Here is a 24,499-nt window from a genome sequence, read left to right on the forward strand (position 1 = left end):
CCCAAATTTGCAATAGTTTCTCATTGCATTCAGAGTCTTAAGTCTTTTCCAAGTTTCTAGATGACCTGTTTCCTCATTGATTGGAAACTCTCTCTCTGATTGGAAAGAAAATGTATGTCTTTGTTTATTTGTTTATTGTGTGCTCCCCACACACTAATTATAAGCTCCAAAATGATTGAGTTAGCTTATTCACGGCTGTATTTCTAGCTTAATAAAAAAAAAAAAAAAGGTCTGACATAGAGTTCATGCTCAATAAATATTGCTAAATAAATAAATGAGTGAGTGCATGAAAGAATGAATTTCTGGATCACCCATAGATTTCAGCAAAACAGTCTCTCTGCGTCCCTTTCCACATCAGCGAGCTACTGAGGCAGAGTTTTGCTGTCTGTATATTTCACCATATGGATACTAGATTAAATTACATGACAATGTCGGTAAAACACTCAATGGGCTTCTTGGAAAGAGAAGTATAAAAATAAGAAGTTATCATTATTCCATTAGTGTTATTACTACTAGTTCAGCTGTTGCTGCTATGACTACTAATAGCCTCTGATCATTTTCATGATCTTTCCTTTCTCATTTCCTTTCCAATCCTCTTCCTTCCTTTTTTTATTCCACTCTACCTTTGCCTTGTTTTGATGAACATTTTATGAAACACCTTCACAAGACGAAGGTCATTAGAGTGCCATTCATATTGTTCTCAATCTACCAAAATAAACCTCTGAAGAATCTCCCCTCCCGGTCTCAATCAAAAGAATGAGAAGAGGAATAGAGGAATATAGAACACCCTTTCAAGGAGGAGGAGCTTGAAGGAAGGCTGTCTGAGTTAAAATCCCAGCTCAACCTCTTATTAAGTAACCTCTCTAAGACCCAGTATCCTTACTTGCAAAAATGAGAGTTATTTACACCTTCCTCATAGGAATCACACTGAGGATTAAAAATAGAATAATGCAATTATATAATAAAAATAAGTTAAAAATAAAAACATATATAAAAAAACTAACATTAATCTAACAAAAATAAATTAGTACAGTCCCTGGCACATAGGGAAGCACTGAATGAACAATATCTACTGTTATTTCTGATTCCTCTACCCTTAGTCCATGTAGCCTGTCCTCTAGCTGGGCTGGGCCACCTCCCACTTTTCCACGGCTCTGTGTTTTATTCATGTTCTGTCTTTGCAGACGATGTCAAAATGAAACACATATTAAATAAAACTCTAATAGATACATGTTGTATATACAGAAATGCATACATACAAATAATGGCTGTACAGCTCTATAAATTTTCACAAAGCAAACATACCTGTGTGCTACCACCCAGATTAAGAAACAGAATAATGCCACCAGAAATCTCTTTTATCTCCCTTCAGTCGCCGGCCCATTTCTCTCCCCGAAGGTTGATGCTCTCTGGACTTCTAAAAACATGTATTTGTTTTTACTGTTTTTGAGTTGCCTAGGAATGGAGTCATACGGGATGTACTATCTAGTGTCTGGCTTCTCTCAGTGTTATATTTGTGAGATTCTCCCACATTGTTGCATGAAACAGTAGATATTCTTTCTCCTCTCTGTATGGTAGCTTATCATATGAATGCATAATAATTTATTTACCACTTTTCTTATTGATGGACATATGGGTTGTTTCCAGGTTAGGGTTATTTTTAATAAAGCTGCTGTGAACATTCATGTCTTTTGATGAACCTAGGGCACAATTCTGTTGGGCATAAACCTAGGAATTAGAAGTGATGGGTCATAGGGCCAGGGCATATGTAGTTTTTTGTAGATATTGCCAAGAGTTCTCCAAAGTGATGATACTAATTTGCACTCCTATAAGCATGTGTGTAAGTTCCAACTGCCTCAGATTGTCACTCCTTGATACTGACAGTCTTTTTCATTTAAGCCATGCTGATTGCTATGTTATGACATTAAATTGTGGTTTTAATTTACATTTTTCTGCAGACTAGAAAAGTTGAGCACTTTTTAAAGTGTGTATTTGCCATTTTGATACTCTTGTTTGTGAAGTGCCTGTTTATGTCTTTTATCCATTTTCTTTTCTTAACAGATTGGCTTTTTCTTATTGATTTTAGGATTTAAAAATATATATAGTCTACATAGGAGTTTTCTGTCAGGCACATGTATTACAAATATTTTCCTCCACTCTGTGGCCTGCATTTTTATTCTATTAATAGTATATTTTGACATAGCTAAATTCTAATGTAGTCCAATTTACAAGTCATCTTCTTTACATATTTAGTACTTTTTGTATCCTACTGAATAAATATAGGCCTACCCCAAAGTCATGATATATTCTGCTGTCTTATATAAGAAGCTCGTTTGTTCTACCTTCTACCAGGAGAACATTATTCTTCCTCAGATATCTTTTGCTTGTGCCTATGACTCCTCCACCTGAACAAACAGAATGAATCACTCCCTTTTCTGCATCCCTATAATGCTATGTATTACTTTTATTATCTCTATTAGGTTATGTATTACCTTGAATAGTAGGTATTTGCCTATCTATCTTTTCTGTCTTATATTCAAATCCCATTCACACAATTATCTAAATTATTCATGGTCTTTTTGCGAAATCCTGGTCAGAATACCTCCTAAGTAACTGTAGAATTGGTCTATTTCTTTCCACCCCCACTGGTACCTCCATGGTCTGAATCGGTGACATTCCATCTTGAGTTCTGCAGGAGCCCACAAGTGTCACCACCCTCCAGTCTACCCTTCTTTAATTAATTGCCCACACAAGAGCCAGAGCCATCTTCCAAAACATCAGGCTCTTCACGCTACTTCCTTTTTAAAAACATTTCCGTGGTATCCATTGCTCTCAAATTAATGTTCAACTCATTGATGTGCTGCAGAGACCATCTAGGATTTGAAGGATTAACTTGTCTTTCTCACTATTGATGTCTCTGCTTTAATCTCATAAGACTTTTTTCATTTCCTCAAATGCCCCTTGATAAAGATTCTTCTGTCTGCCTTTATATCCAAACCCTGCCCTCCTATTTGTCCCTCAGGTCTCGTCCTATGGATCTTATTTACAGAAAACTTTCCCAACTCCCTAGTAGGTTAAGACCCCATTCTATCTGACACCGCATAACCCTCATAATTTTCTTCATTAAAATTCATTACACTTATTGTTTGTTTCAAGCTCATCTTCTCCAATAGAGTGTACATTTCCTTGAGGAAAAAAATCATGCCTGCCTTGTTCACTACTTTATTTTTTTTGCCTAGCTCATTATCAACATGAGTCCTTAAAAAAAGTCTGTTGAATTGAACTGATTCGTGGTTACGTGCCCAGGGTCTAGTGTGGGCTTTGGCATGTAGTCTCAATAAAAGATTTAATGATTCATCATTTTCATAAAATCCTAGAATCAGAATTGGGAAGAACTTAAAATCACCTACTTTAATCACCCAACTTAAATGAATGCTGCTTAAATAGTCTCTATAACATTTCTACCAAACATCATATACTTACTATTGTCTGATAATAGGAAGTCACTACACCCTTCAGCAGGTCATTCCAGGTTTGGGAATAAATGTTCATTAGAAAGAGCTGCTTTATACTTATTTCAAAGCTGGGATCTTTGTAATTTTCGCCCTTTCACTAGATTGTGCTTGGCCCATTTTATCCATATTAATGAAATTGATTCTCTTTCCTGGAAGACAGCCCTTTAGGTATCTGAAGATAAGTCCTTTTTGCTCCAAATTAACCTTCTTTTAGTATTTATCCTAGGACTTGCTCCTCCAGACACACTGCAGTTTCTCAATGTCCCTCTTGTAGTGTGATGCTCAGGTCTAGACCCAATCCTCCAGGTGTGCTCTGACCCTTCTACAGAAGGACAGGGTTACCACCTCCTTTTCATGAATAGCATACCTCTAATAATATAACCAATAGCATATCTGGGCTTGGGAGAACAGAAGTCTTATACAGTAGTTGTTTTTTTTTTTTTAATCATTTGAATATAATTTATTCCAGTTATTTAAATTTTAACAGATTTATTGATGTGTGATTAACATAAAATGAACTGTAATATTTGAAATGTATAATCTGATTAGTTTGACATGTGTGTATACCTGTGAAACTATCATATCACCAGATAAAAGTAGTTGTTCTTTGGGAAAACAAATTCAAAATTAGATATGAAAGTAATTGTGTCTTTAGAACGAGAAAAGGAGGGGACTTGGAAGGTGCCGGATCCCTGGACCTCAAGCTTCATTGGCTTCAGGGTAAATCAGCCTCTCAATGACCCTAAGATCTCAATAAGTTCCTTGGTGGTAACATCTCATTAATTCCTTCTAAGTATATTCCAGTTATAGCTCACAGGTCTTTCCACCCTCAACATGCACAGCAGGGTAATCAAACACAGACTGGAGCCAACTGCCCGGATTCTAATCCCGGCTCTCACTTCACAGGGCGCTGTAGGTATTACATGAACTCAGACATTGGAAGTCCTGGCACACCCAAGGAAGATCTGTCTTTCTTACCTACTTATTTAACAGGCATTAGCAAACCCTTCTGTCTACTCTTTTCTCTACTAAAGGGGGTAGCATCATTCCCCATGTATTTGAGATTTTGGTGTGTTGTGTTTTGCTTTTAACAGTAAACTGCTTTCTTGACCTGAATTTCCCTGAGGGATTTTCATTCACTGCTCCCAAGTGACACTACCAAGCCCTCCATGCACCATTTTCTAATCACCTTCTATAACAGGAGCATGAATCAAAGAGTTGCCAAGGAACCAGAATATAAAAGTCATATTAGGCCCTGCTTAGCTCCACCTGCCAATCTCAGCCCAACTTCCTCCCACTGACATTCAGAATCACCTTCACCATATACCTTTCTAGAAGTCACATTTTAAGTCTGTTCAAAGTTAAAGCATGTCATTTTTTTCTGACCGTAAAGTTAATACATGATCATTGTAGAAAAGTTAGACAAGAAACTAGGAGCCTAAAATAAATCATCTATAACCTAATCATCCAGAGGTAAGCTCTTTGAACATTTTGGCATATTTTCTTGCTGTATTAGTTTGATTAATCTTTTTATATTGTTAAGATCATGCCATACATTCCATCAGAAAATTTCCATTTATTAACATATCAAATCATTTTCATATATTCTTGGAAATTCTTTATAAACATTTCAGTATCAGCTTAACACTATGTTGTATAGATGCAACATAATTCACTTAGTCTTCTCGTGGGAATTTGAGATCTTAATTTTTCAGATATTATAAATTATATTTTTAGAATAGTACTATATATACCTAAAGCCTTGTCAATTTTTTTCCCTGCAATCTCCTCTCCTCTTTATGTGAATTAATAGAGTGAAATTACTATCTTATAGGGTATATTTTCTTTAAGTTAATGGCCCAGCCATACATTATGGAGCATCTAACATGAACTTGACATATAACAGACATTAAACAAATGCAAATATTTATAAATATCCACAAATTAATCCCTATAATGGTTGTATTCTTACTAGACATGTCGGAAGATACCTTTCTCTCTACACCCCAGCCAGCATTGAGCATTGTCATTTGTAACCTCTGTGAAAGTGTGTGTGTGTGTGTGTGTGTGTGTGTGTGTGGATGTGTGGATGTTTATCTTTAAGACTATGAATGATTAGCAAATAAGGGAGAAGAAAAATTACAGAGAATCAAAAATTCTATAAAATGTCCCATATTTGAGGGTATTTAAATAACACCTGCCAAAACAAATTGAAAATCAAAAGCAATAATGCAGAAAATTCAGATGATATGATATGAAACTTTAATATATATTAGGTCTGGGGCATCTATAAATAATACCATTTAGACATTTTCTTCAGAATAATCAGATAAAGCTCATATTTCCTTTCTATCTGAGAACTAATGAGTGATCATGATTTTAATGTCCTGTGTATGTTAAAATTATATATATATATATATCTCATATCTTAACTGTCGTATTTCCATATTTGTAGTTTTCACAGGATTTTCTATGCCTCATCTTCCTCATTCTCTTTTTATACCATCCCTCCTGATCCTCTCCTCCCCACATCACATCCGTGCTGCTTCCCCTGACTTGGCCCCCCCTTTATCACGGGCTTCCTACCTTGAAGGTGCAGTTTGCTCTCCGTGCTTTGCAGAAGGACGGAACTCACAGAGTCCAGATTGTCGTAGCTGTTACAGCCCAGAGGCCCAGTGCGTGTCTCTGTGACCTGGAGTGGACATCAAATGGGACAAGTGTGAGACAGATGTCCTTGTCTAGGATAGAACCAGAATGTCCCCAGCAGAGCAAAACCAGCAAAAAAACTCTTCTAGTCCCAGTCAATGGCCGCTTCCTGAGCACCTGTTCTGTGTCTGGGATCGTGTTTGGCTGTCACTGAGTAGACTAGCATGGTGGCCAAGCACCCAGACGGGATGCCTGGGTTCTATCCCCGGTTCTCATTTCACAAGGCTGCTGTAAGTAATGTAAGAACTAATCAGTTGAGACAGTATATTTCAAAAGCATGGGCTTTGGAACCAGAAAAGTCAGTGTTAAATCCGGGCCGGGCCATTTATTTACTGTGTGATCTAAAGAAGTCATTTAATTTCTCTAAGCTTCTGCAAACCAAAGCTAGTAAATCTCTTCCAGGGAGGTTGTGAGACCAGATATGATGGTTCTAAATACCCAGCACATGGCATGTGTTCAGTAATGAACAAAACATCTCTATAAATTGTAATGAGCACATATGCACTATTGTTAGACAAGGACAATAAAATTATCTGCATTTTCTAAAAGAAGTTTCAGCGATAAATGTAATCAGTACCACCACAAGAGACAACACCCCAATCCTATGGCTGCGTATTTCTAAAACATCCTCTTAGAAGACCTGGGTTGGTGGATAATAGGGGAACAGTTATTCAAAAGATAACCTTGAGATAAGAATGGTTTAGTATGAAAAGAAGCCCCTTCATTTCTTTAGCCTTTGCTTCCCATTATGAAGGGTTGTTTTGATGTTTGCACCCACCTATAAACACACAGAATCCATTGAGGGAATGACGACTTGAGAAACAGCCACACCCACCTCCTCTGTCCTTTTCCTGCTGTGAAACCTTAGAGCAGTAACTTTCCCTTTCTAAGCCTCAACTTCCCCATCTATAAAATGTTCGTCATGTTCTTAGCCACCTCAACAGGTAAAGAGATCAAATTTTTGAAGTGTGTAGCACTTAGGGCACAGGAAATAAATGGATAATAATTAGGTTTGGTTTTATTTTACAAATAATTTATTTTTATATACAGAATAATATTATGGTTATTATTGAGTGAGAAATGAACTACCGATTTATTTTGCGACAGGTGCCCACAGTGGGGACGAGGGGCAGTGAGCAAAGCTCCGCCTGGGTCGGTGCTGGCCTGTAACAAACCCAGTAGTGAGACAAGGTCCAGCCCGCTGGGTCTTACCGTAGTGGCACAAATGGCAGGAAAAACCCTGGGGCCAAATTGAGTGTGGAAGACAGTGCCTGCCGTGAGAACAGTTTCTTGAGCGGGCTCTGTGCAATTTCTTTGAGAAATTCCTCCTACAGAGGCAGATTGCACTTCCAGGATGCACAAAAGAGGATTATCTTCTGACAGACCTTCAATATCTCAATTCCGCATCCCGTCCAGGGAGGAGAGAACCATTTGGCGATAATGAAAACCAGGCCTTCGCGGCACTCTGCCTCCGATGGCTTCATAAAGACCCATCTCTCTGCGCTGCCTTCCCTAACAACATAATCCCCCCAATATCGGCGATTCTCCTTGGATCAACTGGCCCTTTGTTTGTCGATTTGATTTATTTCTCTCCTTACCACTTCCCTTCTCAGTAACTCTCTCCCTCCCATACTCTTCTCTCTCCTTGGTCAATTTCTGACTCATCTGTCTGAGTCTCTCCCAATGTTACCCCCACCCCTTTGCCCTCCAGATATCGCAGAAGGTCTTCACAGAAGGCTAAGTCCTCATTTTATTCAGAAGAAATCAGGGTGAAGACTGAGAAGAAAAATGCAGGCCTACTCTGGTTTAAGAAAATTTGAGATGGAAAAATCTGTGCTGAAACCCTCAGAAGAAGGAACCTTTTCTATCAAGAATGTCCTCCCCTGTTCTTTTAAAATGGAATCTTTTCAAAGTTCCTGTGCCCTAAGGCATTGAATTGCAAAGTCCAGAGCTGCTTTATTCAATGGGACTATTTAACTGTAAATTAACCGAAATTAAATAAACTTACAAATTTAGCTCCCTGGTAGCCACATTTCAAGTGCTCAATAACCCCACGTGACTAGTGGCTACTGTCTTGGCCAGCACAGATGTAGGGCATTTCCATCACCGTGGCAGGTTCTATTGAGCCATGCTTGTGTAGACAAGCGTGGATCAGCAAACACCAGAGTGCCTGCTTTGGTAAATAAAGTTTTACTGGAACACAGCCATGCCCTTTTGTTTGCATATTGCCTATGGCTGCTTTTAGGCTACAACAGCAGAATCGAGTGGTAGCAACACAGGCCATAAGGCCTGCAAAATATGAATCATCTGGCCCTTTACAGAAAACGTTTGCTGACCTTTGGTCTAGAGAGCAGAGTTCTAGTCCTTGTTAAGGTATTCTCTAACCCTTTCTCTGTGTAACCCTGAGAAAAAGGCTTTCAACATGAGACCTCAGTTTTCTCATCTGTAAAATGGGAGGTGGGGAGGAAGGAATTAAAAACACAGGTGTTTAAAATATCGCTGAGCTGGGCATCCGTAATCTGACTCTTGCTAGCCCTGAGACTCAAGGAAATCATTTACCCCTTTGTAGCCTCAGTTTTTTCACCCAGAAAGGGGGTGTGATCATTAACCTTACAGGACAACTATAAGAGCGAATGAGAGGACTGCTGATAATTTTGCCACGACCGTAGCCAGGGTGCTCCGGTAAGTCAGTACATGTGGCCATCCTAATACCAGTGCTGGTGATGTTACCAGGCATGTGACAACATCAGTCAGAGTGGTTGGCAGAGGGCACTGTGAGCTACATGAGTATGAAGCCAGGAATTGTCTACGACCTTCCGCTCTCCGAAGGTCTGTACTGCAGCGCACAACCAAACTGAGAACCTGCCACCCCAATCCACCCCCGAGCTGTACCTTGATTGCTCCAGTTGATATCTGGATCTCATGCAGCCTCCTCATGGTGCCATCACGGTCGACAAAGTAGGACGATGCCAGCTGGTGCAGAGCTTCCACACTTTGAGTGGCGTTCCCTGACTTCCTGTCCAGGCGACTTTTGTCCATATACATGGTCAAAGCCTCCTCCCCTGCATGGAAAAGAAACGGTGATAAGAGAGCCTGGTGTGGGAGGCCGGGCACTGGGGCCTGGATCCTGAAAGCAGGCTTGAATCTCCTCCAACTAATTTTGCCCAAATTTCCTTCTGCTTCTGAAAATCAAATGAAATAAAACTGTCCGAAGGTGGCTACAAACACGGAGCTCCATCATGACGAGGGTCATTAAAAACCCTCAGCAACTGAGTCCAGCCCCTACAAACCCACTTTATGTTCCACTAGCATCGTCTGACAACACAACCCACTTCCCCTCTTCTGAGAAAGTTCAGCCTCGTCTTGTAAAATGACGACTTTGGCATAGATACTCCTTTCTCATTCTTCTCTCCTCCTCCTCTGTTTGCTCATCATCATTCAGTTCTTCCTTTTCCTCTGCCCTACGCTTTCCTCTGCTCTTCCCACATTTCTTCCCCACTTCCTTTTCCTCCTCCCCCCACTCATTTCTAGATGGATGGGTGGATGAATAGATAGACAGACAGATAAACAGGTAGATATTTGGACAGAAGAACGGAAAAATGATAGATGTGGTTATAGAGATATAGTTATAAATTTATTCCTTTTCCTCCATAATGTTTTGTTTTTAGAAATGCATACATAGATTACTAAAACTACTAAGCTAAGATGACTTTTACTTTGAGTAATGAAATGTTTCACCAGAACTGCAGAAACAAAGCTGAAGAAATGCCCACTGAATAGACCTGATTGTCATACTCCTGGCTCCACTCGCTGCCAGCCTTGTGAATGAGGGCAATTTCTTACCTTCTCTGTTCCTCAGTTTATTCATTAGCAAAATTAAGAGAAAACGAGCGCCTAATCCATTGAATTACTAAAAAGAATAAATTAGTTGATATGTGTAGTAAAGTCTTCAGTACAGTGTCTGGTTCGTTGTAGCCTTCAGAAATGCCTGGAGTAGTAGTTGCAGGCACAGACTCTGAGCTAGACCGCTTTGACCTGCGCTCCCTGTGTCAACCTCTCTATGCCTCAGTTTCTTCATGTGTAAAACGGGGATACCGACTGCACTTACCTCGTAGGGTTGTCATAGCTTTAGATTAGTCAATTACATAAAGTACTTGAACCCTGCCTGGCACCTACTGAGCACTGTGGGAAGTGTTAGCTGACATTATTTGATTATTGCAAATTATCAATTGTATGATATTTATCCTTACAGCTAGTCAATTCAGTACAAAAGGATATTTAGAGAACAAAAAGGATGGGTGCTTTCTGAGAACCAAAGCCTGTTATCTAGGACAATCGAAATGTCTTTAGAATGCTGATGACTTTTTGAGTTGAAGAGAAAACACAATTTACTTTCAGAAGGAATTCCATTCTGTCCCTTGCCTAAATGTCTGGTTTTTAAAATTCTATCCAGCTTTCTAGGCCCGATTCTAATGTCACTTCCTCTTACTACCTACCCCCCATCCTCCCCCCACCCCCGGTGTGTGAAATACCCCTATATACTCTTGAGAACCCGCTCAGGCATCGTGTCCCTGGTGAGCTTTCTCCATCCACACCCTCACCCCGGAGAGAGGTGACATCTCCCTTCTGCCATTCTCCAGCCTGCCCTTTCAGTTTAGCTCAGCAGACACCAGGCATTGCTTGTGTGCTGAGCACTTGGACAGGCATGGGGGTGACAAACGAACAAGACACTGAGACATGCTATAAGTATAAGCCACATACCAGACTTCTACGTTTATTGTAAAAAAATATAAAATCTCTCATTAATAGTCTGCTCTATTGATTACATGTTGAAATAATAACATTTTGGATATATTATGTTAAATAAGATATATTGTTAAATTGATTCCCCCCTTTTCCTTTTACTTTCTAAGAAAATTTAAAATGGATGTGTGGCTCATACTACTGGCCAGTGCTGATGTGGGGACCCAGAGTCACAGGAGATCATTTCAATATACCAGGGGACTAGTCAACAGAGGGATGCACAGAAGGGAACGCAGCCCAGGGGAATGTGCCTGTGTCCCTGTGGACAATGTGGGCCACAGGCGCCGGTGACCCGGCCCCTCCCACTGTATCCCTTGCTGCTCTCTGGGTTTGCTCTACCCTGTACAAATGTGCCCCATTTTCTCCCATTGTTGGGACTCCACTTTTATGTTTTTCTCCTGGCTAACTCCTATTCATCCCTCAGATATCACCTAAGTCATCACCTCCTCTGAGAAGCCGTCTCTCAACCCCTCATTCCTTACCTGGACTAGATTAATGACTCTCTAACTATGTGCTCTCTCACAGACCCCCTTTTCTCCAATGCACCACATGCCTGGACTTGAGCTGAGTTCAGAGCCAGACACTCATGTTTGCACTTTCCCATGAAGGCTTCATTGTCATGCAGTAAGATGATCTTCTATCCTTTGGACCCCAAAGCAACCTCAATAGACGTTGGCTTTAAAATGGCTTAATATCCAGCTAGACTTTGAATTGGGGGTGGGCAGTGGACCATGGGGAGGGGAAAAAGGACTTTATCCAATCCATCTTTCTAACATGCCAAGGCTTCTTTTAGGGTCTGATGAAGAGTGGATGTTTAGTTACCATTTGATGGATAAATGGATGGATAGATGGATGGATGGGTAGATGATTAAATGAGTAGACAAATAGAGGGCAGGTGGAGAGGTAAATGATTAAATAAGTAAGCATGCCAAGACGTAGAGCCATGAGGCAGAGGAAATAAACATTCCAAGTGTCAGCTCAGGCTCTCCGAGGGGCCTGTGAGAGAGAAGGTGAAATAAGCCCAGTTCCCTCTGGACAGAAAACTGGCAGAAGCAAACCTTAGATCAAGAGGGGTTAATGGGCTTCTTACTGCATTATTAAGACTTAATTTCTTGTTTATTAAGAGAATGTGCTGTTTAGAGTTGCTTTCCCACTTGGGCATTCCTGCAAATTGCCTTTTCACCCCACATAGGCCATTCTGCAGTCTTCCTGGCCTCCAGGGGACTTTCCCTCACTCTTTTCAGCACCTTCTCTTGCAGGGGAACAAGCTGCGACTAGCACATGCAGGGGATGCAGGATGAGGTGGGAGCTGATCATTTCACCTCTTGAGTCAATAGGAGATCTTGCTCCCAGATTGGGGATGGGGACATCTGGACTTTAGGCCGTTGGACAGCCCCTGTGATTTTATTCTCGGCCTTCTTCTTACTCAAGGGGAGATCTCCCACGATGTGGGGTGGGAAATGATGAATACACACACAAACATACACATATGAACAAAAAATATGAGCCCTCATGTATAAAAAGACATCGACACAATACACCCATATCTACATGCATATGTAAGCTCACATATACATATATATGTACACACTACAACCATATATGTGCATGTAATACCCATCTGTGCAATGCACATGCATTCATGTGCATATGTAGATTAAACACATCAAAGTATAGGTAGGCATTTGTGCACACCTGTCTATACAGGTAGGCACACATTTCCATGCACACATAATCATACATGCAAGCTTAATCATACATGTCACATAGGCACCAGCCTCAAAGGTGTTTCCTTCTGCCAAAAATATGATCACCAGGAAGACTAAGGAAAATTTCTACCCATTTCCCCGTGTGTCCTTCCAGATGCAGAATTCTTCCCTTCACCACCCTCGATAAGAACATCATTCATTCTACGTATTTTATGAGTTTAATAGATTTCACCGAAAACTGGGGATCCCATGGAAATGTATTAGCTGTTGGCTTCCCATCAGTTCCACGTCCTCAACCCCACTCCTTTTCCTTCCTGTTCCCTCTCCCTATGGAGCCAAACAAATGCATTTATTTGTCCCATGGAAGACAGTTGAAGAATCATCTTTTGTTGTTTGATTATGCCCTTGTGAACTGACACCTCAGAGAGTTTATGAAAGCATTCCTGGTGAATGAATGTAGCGTACTTAGAGAAAAATATAGTGAATAACATTTTCTGAACCTCCCTGTATATAGATGGAGAAACCGATAACCCAGACAAGAAAGTGAATTTCTCAATGTCTCCCACTCATCCAGTGAGCAACAGGGTTGGGTTTTAATTCTGGGTCCCTAAGTTCCTTACCTTCATTAAATAACAGCAATAGTAATAATAATAACAATAACAATAGCAACAGCAATAATTTGCTAGGTGCCAGTCAGTGTGATAGGCACTTTGAATGTATTGCTTTATTTAATCCTCAAAATATGCAGGAAGGAAGTACTATTACTCTGACTACTTATAAAAGGGGAAACTGAGGCTTAGAGGATTAAGTTACTAGAAAGCTGACACTAAGCTGGTGAAGACCAGCAGTCAGGACTGGAAGGCAGGTGATCAAACTCCAGTGTCTGCCCTTTCATTCTCTAAAACTGTCCACTTTCCTTCTCTCACATTGAAAAAGAGGTCATTAAACAATGTTTTTCCATATATGACTGAGTGAAATGGCAATGTGAGAAGGACCTCAGACAGAATGCAGTGGCTCATGCTTGTAATCCTAGCACTTTGGGAAGCTGAGGAGGGAGGATTTCTTGAGGCCAGGAGTTTGAGACTAGCCTGGGCAATAGCAAGACTCTGGTTCTACAAAAAATTTTAAAAATCATTTGGACATGGTGGTGCACAATGGTAGCCCCAGCTACTCGGGAGGCTGAGGCAGGAGGATCTCTTGAGCCCAGGAGTTAGAGGTTGCAGTGAGCTATGATGATGCCATTGCACTCTAGCCTAGGTGACAGAGTGAGGCCCTGTCTCAAAAAAAAAAAAAAAATTAATAAAATAAAATAAAAAAATAGAAAGACCTTAAGCAGTTTCTGGCTCACAGTGTTCAATCAACAGCAAATCTCTTCCCCTTCCCTCTCTCTGCTCGCCCACACTGAGGGCTGGGGGAGCATTTAGGGCCTGCTGTCCAACACTGGATCTCAATATAAAGCTTTGCATATTTTAAAATGTTGTGTTGTAAAAACAGAAGAGGAACAAGGCTCTGTGAATAATTCACCATCTTGCCTTGGAGAAATTAAAAATATATTTCATTGAGGAAGAAAGGTCTTTGTTACTTGGGATTTCCAGGGACTCAGACCAGAGCACAGCTTTAATGGAAGAATTGAATTGGTCTCAAGAACTTTTTTTTCCAAGTGAATTGGGAGGTGGGAGATATTCAAAGGAAAGGGTACAGGTTAATGCTACATTCAATGTAGAAAGGAATTCATTTTCACTTTATAATAGAATAGAATTTATGCTAGTGATTTAACATCCGAAGTCCTACTTAATATCTGACTAGCAACAGACCACACATACGTGCTGGTTGGTTGACTGGTGGAGTGGGTGGGTGGGTTGGTAAAAGAGACTGATGTTGGATCAAAAATGTAATGCAGGCTGTGTAGAAAGAAAATGCTAAGTTAAAAATCTAGTTTTGTGACATACTAACTATACCTCTTCTGGGTCTCAGCTTCCTTATCTATAAAGTGGAGGTAATGGGACCTAACTAGTGCTTCTGAGGACTAAAGACAATGTACAATGTGTACTTATTATGTGGCAAATACTTATTAAGTAGTGGCTAATCTTATTGTAAAAGTGAATGAATTTGCCCAACCAATCTCCCCACCCATATTCCCATTATCAAATTACTAATCTTGTCTTCCTTAAATTGTACACTGGATGCTCAGCCTAGAAAGCTCTACCACCTTCCCTTACCTAACCAGCTCCTGTCAAGCTAAACTGTCACTTCCTTCATGAAGTCTGTACTGACCACTCCAGTTTGTGGTGCTCAACCCTCCTCTGGAGGAGAAGATCCCCTGTTATAATGATACCTCAGTCCTCCCTGCCCCTGATGAGACACCAATCTCTTTTTGCTGGCATGGACCATATCTAATGCACCTAGCAGTTCTACAAGCAGGTGCACACGGTGCTCTACCACCAAAAGGGCTTTCTCAAAGTTCAGTAGCCCCAGTCACTGCGGCAGAAAACTGATGCCTAAGGGATTCCTCATAATACCAAATGATGCATGCAGACAAGACCCAGAAGCACCTAATGCTCTACGCTGTACCACCTCCCATTCATTGCCTTTGTATTTATTCCTGCCCTTTATCTGGCCCTCTTGTCCTCACTCTCTCAAAAACTGATGGCACCTGATGGGGAGAGATGGGTAAGGTTGAGCAGGGTGGAGCAATTAGTCTGCTTTCCTATTAACCTACTGGATTATGAGACCCACACCATAGCCCATGTGTAAAATGATAACCTGAAGTGATCGGCCCTTAAAGTAGACTTAAACAAACAAAGAAGATGCCCTAAACAATATCTGAAATTTAACTATTTTCCCAGATCAGACCACATTCCAGAGGAACTAAGATAATTATCAGAGTAAGCATTTCTAACGAACTAAGCCAATTCCAAGGGTAAGCCACATTCCCACCAAAGTTGGAAACTCTCAAAGCAGACTGTCCCATAGAACTGAATCACCCGCTCAGATCTGACCACAACAGCCAAGACAATTTGGCTCATCGGGCAACATATGCTTTTGCAGGACGTAGGATGGCAGAGAGGCTAAGAAGGACATCCCACTCTCCCTCTCACCCCAGGCCCACAGGTGTGATGGGGCTGTGGCCCAGCAGCTGCTGACCTACCTCCCAAGGTGGCTGAGATGAGCAGGTGGGTGCCGTACTTTTTGATGATGGTATCGATGAACTGCTGAGTGGTGGGTCTCCTGCCGAGCAGGCGGATGCTCCTTTGAAACTCCGGCATGAGGGGCATTGGATGGCGGACCAGATCCCTCCTCTCGATGGCTGTGTTCCTCACCTTCCAACGGGCAAACTCCCTGGGCACGAGAGACAAGTGACAGCCCTCAACTTAGGACCACTGCCGTCAATTGAAAGTCCCCTCGGCCACCCCTTTCCTTCTTTTCCACCGAAGGAGAGAAGGTAGGCAGGAAGGCAGGCAGGCAATATAACAATGGACAGGACCTAAGGCACAAAGCAACCTGAGACCTGTCGTAAGACAATTCAAAAATCAATTACTGGGACCCGAGCTCACTTTAATCCAAAGTATTCACAGGCATTCACTGACCATCTACTATTTGGAAGAAATTAAGCTACATTCTAAAGACCATATGGGAGAATTTCCATTATTTTTCCTTTACTAATAACAGAGTAGATCAAGATTGAAGAGCACTGAATGTGGAAGTTCAAGTCTTGCTGTGGCTCTTGCAAATTATGTGTTGCAATCCGAGGCAAAGCATGTTCCCTTGCTGGGCCTACATTTCTTCATCTATAAAATTCAATTAAAGTTATCTATTTACTACTGCTGGTGCAGGGATTACATGAAACATACAGAGTAAAAATACCTCTGGAAACTTCAAGGTGCTAATTTAACATGAAATACTGTTTTATAACTTTATTTCTTCATGAATTCCAAGACATGTACATGTAAATCATTGAAGCTTCATAGACACCATGCAAACTGAGCACAAGTAGATGTTTAAAGGGATTTGGTTGCAGGTGGCTTTTGCTAAATAATGACCACCGTTCCTACCAATGATGCAGCTCCCACAGAATGACCAGTTCTCTGACCTGCTCGAGTTACACACTCTCGGTTCCTTGAGAAAAACAGACCGGCAGAGAGGGCTGTAAGATCAGCCTAGATAAATTATGGGAAGCAGAGTTTAACGAAAAGGTCTCTCTTTCCTGCCACGGGATGGGAGAGACAAATGAAGAGAGGGGCACAGGCTAAGAAGCAGCAGGCCAGGGAGGGGATCAGGCCGGAATATGCCTTGGTAATTCAGTGGTGGAGTCTGACCCCTGACTCACAGAACACTGGATCTGAAAAAAAGCTCCATCATTAGAATACTTTTCCAAGCCTCGGAGTTTATGGTCTGTGTCTGCTTAAAAAAAAAATCTCTGTCCATAATTCATAACATAGTTCCCGTTGTAAGTCAACTCAGTACCTTGCACACCTTAGGTATTTAAGTCAATCAACTGCACTCAATGAGCCCTGCAAGGCACCTACTAAGTGCAATATACGATGTCTGCAGAAGGGGCAGAACACATCACAATCTCTCTTCTTAAGAAGCTCACGGTCTGGCAGGGAAGGAAAACATTTCCAGTTTATCGTAAATCAAGGACTACAGGACGCAGACGGAGGAGGACTCCTCAGGCCTGGAGGGAAAGCTTCAGAGAGGAGGTCACGTTTGAACTATAGTTTTGAAGTTTGCATGGGCTTTAAATACACAGAAGTGTGGTTTAAAAAAAGAGAGAGAGAACAAAACAGCTAGCCACACGGAGGAAAGGGCAGGAGTGGGGGAGGGGGTGGATGCAGAATATGTTATGGGAAGAGCAGATCGGGAGAGGAGGAGTGTGAAGAAGAGGGTGTAGGCGGTGACAAGTTGGAGCAAGTGGGTTGACCAGATCTGGGCAGTGGGAAGGGATTTGGCAACCAGCTGAGAAGAATGTCACAGGTGTGGTAGACGGTTGTGGCATGAGACCCAGTGACCTTGGGCCTCTCTCCTCTCTGTTTCTCTCTGTCTCTCTGTCTCTCTCTCGCTGGCCCTGTCTCATGCTCTCTCTGTCTCTGTGTGTGTCTTTCTTTCCCTCTCCCTCTCCCTCGCTGCCATGCTGTGAGATGCTCCACGCAGACATTCACCCGGCAAGGAGCCCAGCGAAGCCTCCAGCCAACGGAGGCCTCACGAGGCGCGACATCCTAACAGCCACTGTGTGTGTGAACTAGGTTACCAGGAAACAGACCCTTCCCAACCGAGCCTTGAGAGGACTGCAGCCTGGCGAGAAACCCACAGAAAATGCGCCAGATTCCTGACTCACAGAAACTGTGAGATGATATTTATTGTTTTAAGTCACTAAGTTGGGAGGTAATTTGTTACTCAGAAATTGATGATCAACACAAAGCAATGAAAATCATCAAATATGTCTGAGATAAAGTGTATTTCCTCATCCCTGAAATCTACAAAGTTATATATACATATAATTAGGAAGTTACATTCATGCATATAAATATACACATATATCAGTATATAGATAGATACACATAATTACACAATATGTATATATATATATATATATATATATATCACTTTTATTTATAACTTACTCTCTTGGGTTGCTTTCTTTTCATGCAAACATGCCCATATTCCTCAAAACTAATATTTACTTACACTCAGAGAGGTTAAGTAACCTGCTAAAGGTCACCCAGCTAGTTAGTAGTAGGGCTGAGTGTAGAAAACCGGTATCCTGACACTTAAATCATTCTTTTAGTGTAAATATTGAGAGTAAGAATATAAAAAAAAAAATAGCAAAACCAGTACCAATGCAGAAGAATAATGCCACCCCCACCACCAAATTACAAGGCATGACTCAATTCTTTTTTTTTTTTTAACAACCTTCCCAATCTTTGTGAAGTTCACCAGCTATAGACCCAGGGCCTGCCATCTGTGTTCCTTCCTTGAAATAACTAGGAAAGAAGCCAACACCAGGCACCCAGTTCCTCCCTCCCAGGGTGGATGTAAGGCCTAATGGAAGGAATGCATGTGCCATTTACCAAAATATACAGGGTCCTTGGGAAGAGCTCAGTAACGGGATGTTACTATAAAGCTCAGCTCCTCACGAGGCACTGCCTGCTCAGCACCACGGACAGAGCTCCTCATCCCAAGGAATTACTCCATTGCTCGGCAGCAGGGTGGGGTGGTGGTAGAACAAATGGTTGTTTAGGAAAGTTATTAAACATGCTGTGCTATTTGCCATGGCATTTTTAGACATAGAGGGATCACAGAGGAAGGTCCCTGACACGGTCTGAAAAAGGGACTGGTTGGAAGTGGTGGTGTCAGAGAATTCTCCTGTATGAGTTAAATCATAAAGGAAACACAGAATTTGGCCAAAAATAGGGGAAAGGAGTTTCAGGAAGAATGAGCTTTACGTGCAGAACTGGAGGAGAATGAAAGAGGATAAGACAGTTGGAGAGCGAGAGATGTGTGCGTGTGTGTGTGTGTGCACACGTGTAATATATGAATAAGAGGTAGAGGCTGAGAAGTTATCAGGGACCACAGGATGAAGGACTATGTGTCAAACTATGTTATTAGATTTCAGTCTATAAACTCTGTTCTCATTGGTCAACAATCCAGACTAAAAACACTCTGAGGGCGGGTTTATGTGGTTCTTGAACAATTACAGCATGTTGGAGCAAAGACTGTAATGATCACAGGATTGTATGATTTTCACACTTTGTACAAAAACATACTTAAGTACAAGGGCTCCACAGCACCTAGATCTATTCTGAGGCAGATTTAAACAGCATTAGTGCTAAAAAGGTTACATCATATATTTGAAGTCTGAGCACCCATTATTTCTCCAGCTCTGAGGATGCAGCAGTAAACAAAATGGATACAAGTCTTGCTCTCAAGGAGCTTACGTGCTTATGAGAGTGAACAGGAAACAGAGAAAGACATGTGTGCGGTGCTGGGGGAGACAGGCCTTATAAAGGCAAATAAAGCCGGGGCAGGAGGTTGAGATGCCCAGAAGTGGGGGAGGCTGTGGTTTGGTGGAGGTGTCAGAAAAGACCTTGCTGATTTGATGGTATTTAAGGACAGACTTGAAAGAAATGAGAGGGGGACATGGGGCCACCTGGTACAAGAATGTTCTAGGAAAAAAGAACAGTGAATACAAAGGTCCTGAGGTAGGAATGTGTTTGCCACATTTGGGGATCACCAGGGAGGCAAACCAAGACGAGCAGATGAGAAGATGGGGTGAGATAAAAAGCAGTATGATAGAAAAAAATAACATGAAAGATGGGGTAGGGAGGGCTTAGATCCCCAAAGGCTTGTCGGCCATGAAAAATACATTTTTTTTATTTTTAAATTCTAAGTACCATGAAAAGGTAAATGAATATTTTGAGCAAAACAATCTGATGTATGTTCTAAAAGAAGGGTAGGAAAACTTTTTTCATAAAGCGCCAGGCAGTAAATATTTTAGGCTTTTCAGACATAAGGTATCTGTTGCAACCACTCAACTCTGTCCTCGCAGTGTGAAACAGCAAAATACAATACAAGTGAGTGTCGCTGTGTTCCAATAAAACTTTATTCACAAAAGCAAGTGTTAGGCCAAATTTGGTGCATGGGTAGTATGACTCCTGTCCCCACATCTTCACCCTGACTCCATTCATAGAAGTCATCAAATCCAACTCACTCAGTTCACAAATGGGAAAACTGAATGTCAAAAAGGTTAAGTTATTTGCCCAAGATCGCACAGCAAATGACTGGCAGGGCTTAAATCAGAACCTAGGGCTCATGACTCCAAGTGCTGTACTGTTTCCACTGCAACACGTCATGGCAGAGGGGAGGAGGCGATGGGTAAATTCACACCTAACAGGTACAATGCACATGATTTGGGTGATGGGCACATTACAACTTTGACTTAAACCGTACAAAAGCAAATTATGTAAACAAAATGTTTGTATACCCAAAATGTTCTGAAATAAAAAAGGAAAGAAAATAAAAGCAAGCAAGTAAGCCTTGCTTGCCATGTTGTCTAACTGCTCTGCTGGCCCAGGAACAATTTCATGTAAGTTCTCAGCGAACTGAGCACAACATAAAATATATCTTTCCTTCCGAGCGCACAGAGCTAGCAAATTCCCCTTAGAGGAGAAGGCAGAGCTCACGATGGCATGGGATCTGCGGAATATGCTTATGCCCAATTAAGCATCCCAGCAGGGTGGGCGAACCAATTAGACTGAGATTAAAAAAGAAGCCCGGATGGAACGGATGGCAGGCATGGGTGTCTGCAGCAAGGCCCGTCCCACTGGGGGAGCTAAAGGTAGGGGGCGGGTGACAACAGGGGCAGGGGATGAAGGCTGGAGTCAGAGTCGCAGGATTTAATATAAGGCTGGAGAGAAAATTGTAAGGCCAAGGTATTCTTTTTACAGCTAAGTATTGCCTGTATAGGAATCCTCCTTCATCGTCTTTTATTAGCCTTCTGCTGTCCTGCACACACACACACACACACACACACACACACAGAAACACACAGATACACCCACTCAATGACACACTGAATATGAGATTGTATAGAAGGAGAAAAGATTATGAGACAGGAAAGAGAACTGGCTCTGTGCTCTTGGGAAGGTGTTTCCTCTCCTGGATACCCATGTCTCTGCCTGTGAAATAAGCTGGTGGAATTAGGTCATGTTTAGCCCTATATCCTTCAGCCCAGGCTCTGGAGGTAGAAATTTGGATTAAAATCTGACTCTGCCACCTATGGCTTACGATCTGTAAAGTGCAAATGGTATCTGCCTTGGAAGGATGGGGTTAGAATTATATTAAATCATAAAGCACAGTACCTACAACATGAGCCATCAATAAAATATTAGTGTAGAGTTATTATTATCATTGCTGTTATTACATGAGGAAGTGGATGATAGTGGAGGGGTGGTGGGGTGGCGGGTGGGAAGGGAGAGGAAACAAACATGCTCTTTCATGTATGTGATGAATGCTAATAGTATGCAATTCCATAAATTGTGTTGTGAGAGTTAATGTAAATAATAGTTGGAAGAATTCTTTTTTTTTTTTTTTTTTGAGACAGAGTCTCACTCTGTTGCCTGGGCTAGAGTGCCATGGCGTCAGCCTAGCTCACAGCAGCCTCAAACTCCTGGGCTTAAGCGATCCTCCTGCCTCAGCCTCCCGAGTAGCTGGGACTACAGGCATGCGCCACCATGCCCGGCTAATTTTTTCTATATACATTTTTAGTTGGCCCAATAATTTCTTTCTATTTTTAGTAGAGACGGGGTCTCACTCTTGCTCAGGCTGGTCTCGAACTCCTGACCTCGAGCGATCCACCCGCCTCGGCCTCCCAGAGTGCTAGGATTACAGGTGTGAGCCACCGTGCCCGGACTGGAAGATTTCTTTATAAATTGCAACAGGATATGAACAATTGTAGCTGCTGTTGGTATTAACAATTTTTTTATTATTTGTATAATGCACAGTTATAATTAGAATGTTTCTATTGCTTACAATGTTCTGTTTTGGTTTCCTCATCTGTAAAACAGGGGCAGGGGGTTTCTACTTTTCAGGGCTGTGAGGGGAACACCTCCAGCACTGGATAAATGTGTTTCCTCCATTGCTTTCTATACAGGCTAGACTACTAATGACCTCTGAATAAGCGAAAGGCTGTTTCACTCTTCACAGAGCATGTTTTATAGCTTATTTGTTTACTTGAATCTAATCTCAGACAAAGTCAGAGGTAGTTTTCAAAAACACACATATTATATAGGCTATAAAACATAAAAAAATAGGAAAAATAAAGGGAAGACTAAGAAATAAAGTTTGGGTTAAAATTATTTGTAAAATTAATTCTATAAATTTCTGAGCACTTGATGGAAGTGAAACACCAGTGTCTCTGAGCTTCTTTGCAGCCAAAGCAAAAAGGAAATCCCAGGCAAAAGAGTCATACAGTCAAGAAGATAGTGGAGTAGTTGTTCAAAGTCACTGGAGAAATAGATCCCCTGAATCCTGTGATAAGACACAATATCTCCCATGGTTTCTCAGAAAGAGATGGACATAGTTGACGCTGGAGGGGGATGTCTTCAACAATACTCCGGTGAGTTCAACTGGTTCAAGGTCGCCTAATGCATATGCCAAAGCAGCATTCAGTAAAGCAATTCCATAAGGGTCAAACATATTATATTCTAGATACATGGCTCTCTGGTGGTCTGACTTAATCCAAGGATACATTGTAGACTATTTTATCGACACTGTCTTTACAATAGATGTTTGTTGAAAGCATGACTGATTGCAGTTATGAGATGTTTGTATTTGTTTATTCCTGGGTGGCTTATCCCATTGGTTACATTAACTAATCATTTAGAATTGGAATAAAAAGAAGCCTCTGAGTATCGGGGTGATGGAGGAGAACTCTGGGACTGCTTCTGTTATTGTCAGCAGCAAATTATCACCAGAGATGAACAAGGGGAATCACAGAGAAGCAGAGGGGGAGATGAAATCACTGAGCTGAGAGGGAGGGAGCGAGGGCATTTCTCTTGCCAGTCTCTCCCCACATGATCCTCAGTGAGCTCAAGGAAAGGTGAACCCAAGGGCATATGTCAAGTAGAAATGATGCATCTTAACGAGCGGGTGTCAGTGCCAAATCCCCTGACTCCCTCCGTGCCCCGGAGCACAAGCGGGAGGGCAGCCGAGGAACAGCGGCACCCAAGCAGATCCCACAAAGGATTTTGGCCCCAGACGGGTGAGAGGAGGAAAAGCAGGAAAAAAAAAAAAAAAGAAGAAGAAGAAGAAAAGAATGTCTCTGAAAAAGTAACTAGGAATAGAACTATTTTAATGCAAATAAAGACATTGACTTAACATTAGGGAATAATCTTTGCTTATGATTTATATGTAAGTCTATTTTCCAAAGTGTGTTCACTTAAGTAATGATGTTTTTATTCTTCCATCAACCCCATAGCAGTTCTGAAGGCTGTTACGGGAATAAGTTCAGAGGAATGGGGACAACTAATCCAGGCGAGTCCTGCTGGCAGGGGGTTATGGGTTTCCCATCGAGTAGAAAGTTGAGAGGGAAAAATAGAGACACAGCAAGCACACGTGGAATGGCCCAACTTTTATACAAATGGACCATTTCAGATAAGCAAGTGGGATTTTTCATGAAGCACTGCCACGGAGGGCAGGGGGCCACGATGGAGGTTACGAGAATTCATCGTGGGGCAGGCAGCACAGAATGCACTGGCTTTACTTTACTCAGAGGGGCTGGTGTTTCCTGAGATGCCTTCCGGGCACCTGAGCTACTTACTGCCTTAGACACAGAATCCAAAACATCAGGATGGAAGGGCTTTTGGAGAGGTCACTCAAGGCCAGCACTGCCATTTCACAAATGAGGAAACTTCTCAAAAGGGACTTGCCAAGGCCACGGCACCATTGGTGGCAAGGGGGACTAGAATGTATGTTCCTGATCTCAGATCTAGTGTTCTCTGCTCTGATCCACTGTCTCAGCTCATTATCTCGACTTTGTGGGGTCTGTAGTGCACTTGTTCCTTTATAAATATTTGTCACCCTATATGTTACCCTCCATACAATCTGGAAGATAGAAAGTATTATCATCCCCATCACATGTGGAGGAAACTGAGGCCCAAGGCAGGGAAGGAAATTTGGCAAATCTGTTGCCAGAACTGGAACGGAGATTCGGATTCCATGATTCTCTGTTTGTTCCTAGTCTCTACTCCCCAGCCCATTCTGGTGTCC

At 41.7% G+C, this 24,499-nt stretch overlaps 1 protein-coding gene across 1 annotated transcript in view; it reads right to left on the bottom strand.

The window, feature by feature from the left end:
• Positions 1–24,499, bottom strand: part of BRINP1 (BMP/retinoic acid inducible neural specific 1) — a 177,793-nt gene that overhangs the window by 56,194 nt on the left and 97,100 nt on the right. The window contains exons 3-5 of the mRNA XM_069474599.1: positions 15,882–16,072; positions 9,114–9,283; positions 6,102–6,207 (exon numbers count right to left, since the gene is read on the bottom strand). Coding sequence (XP_069330700.1) covers positions 6,102–6,207; positions 9,114–9,283; positions 15,882–16,072 — 467 coding nt within the window. The remainder of the gene's footprint in view (positions 1–6,101; positions 6,208–9,113; positions 9,284–15,881; positions 16,073–24,499) is intronic.

Source organism: Eulemur rufifrons, chromosome 7 (genome assembly GCF_041146395.1).
Source record: "Eulemur rufifrons isolate Redbay chromosome 7, OSU_ERuf_1, whole genome shotgun sequence".
Lineage (NCBI taxonomy): Eukaryota > Metazoa > Chordata > Mammalia > Primates > Lemuridae > Eulemur > Eulemur rufifrons.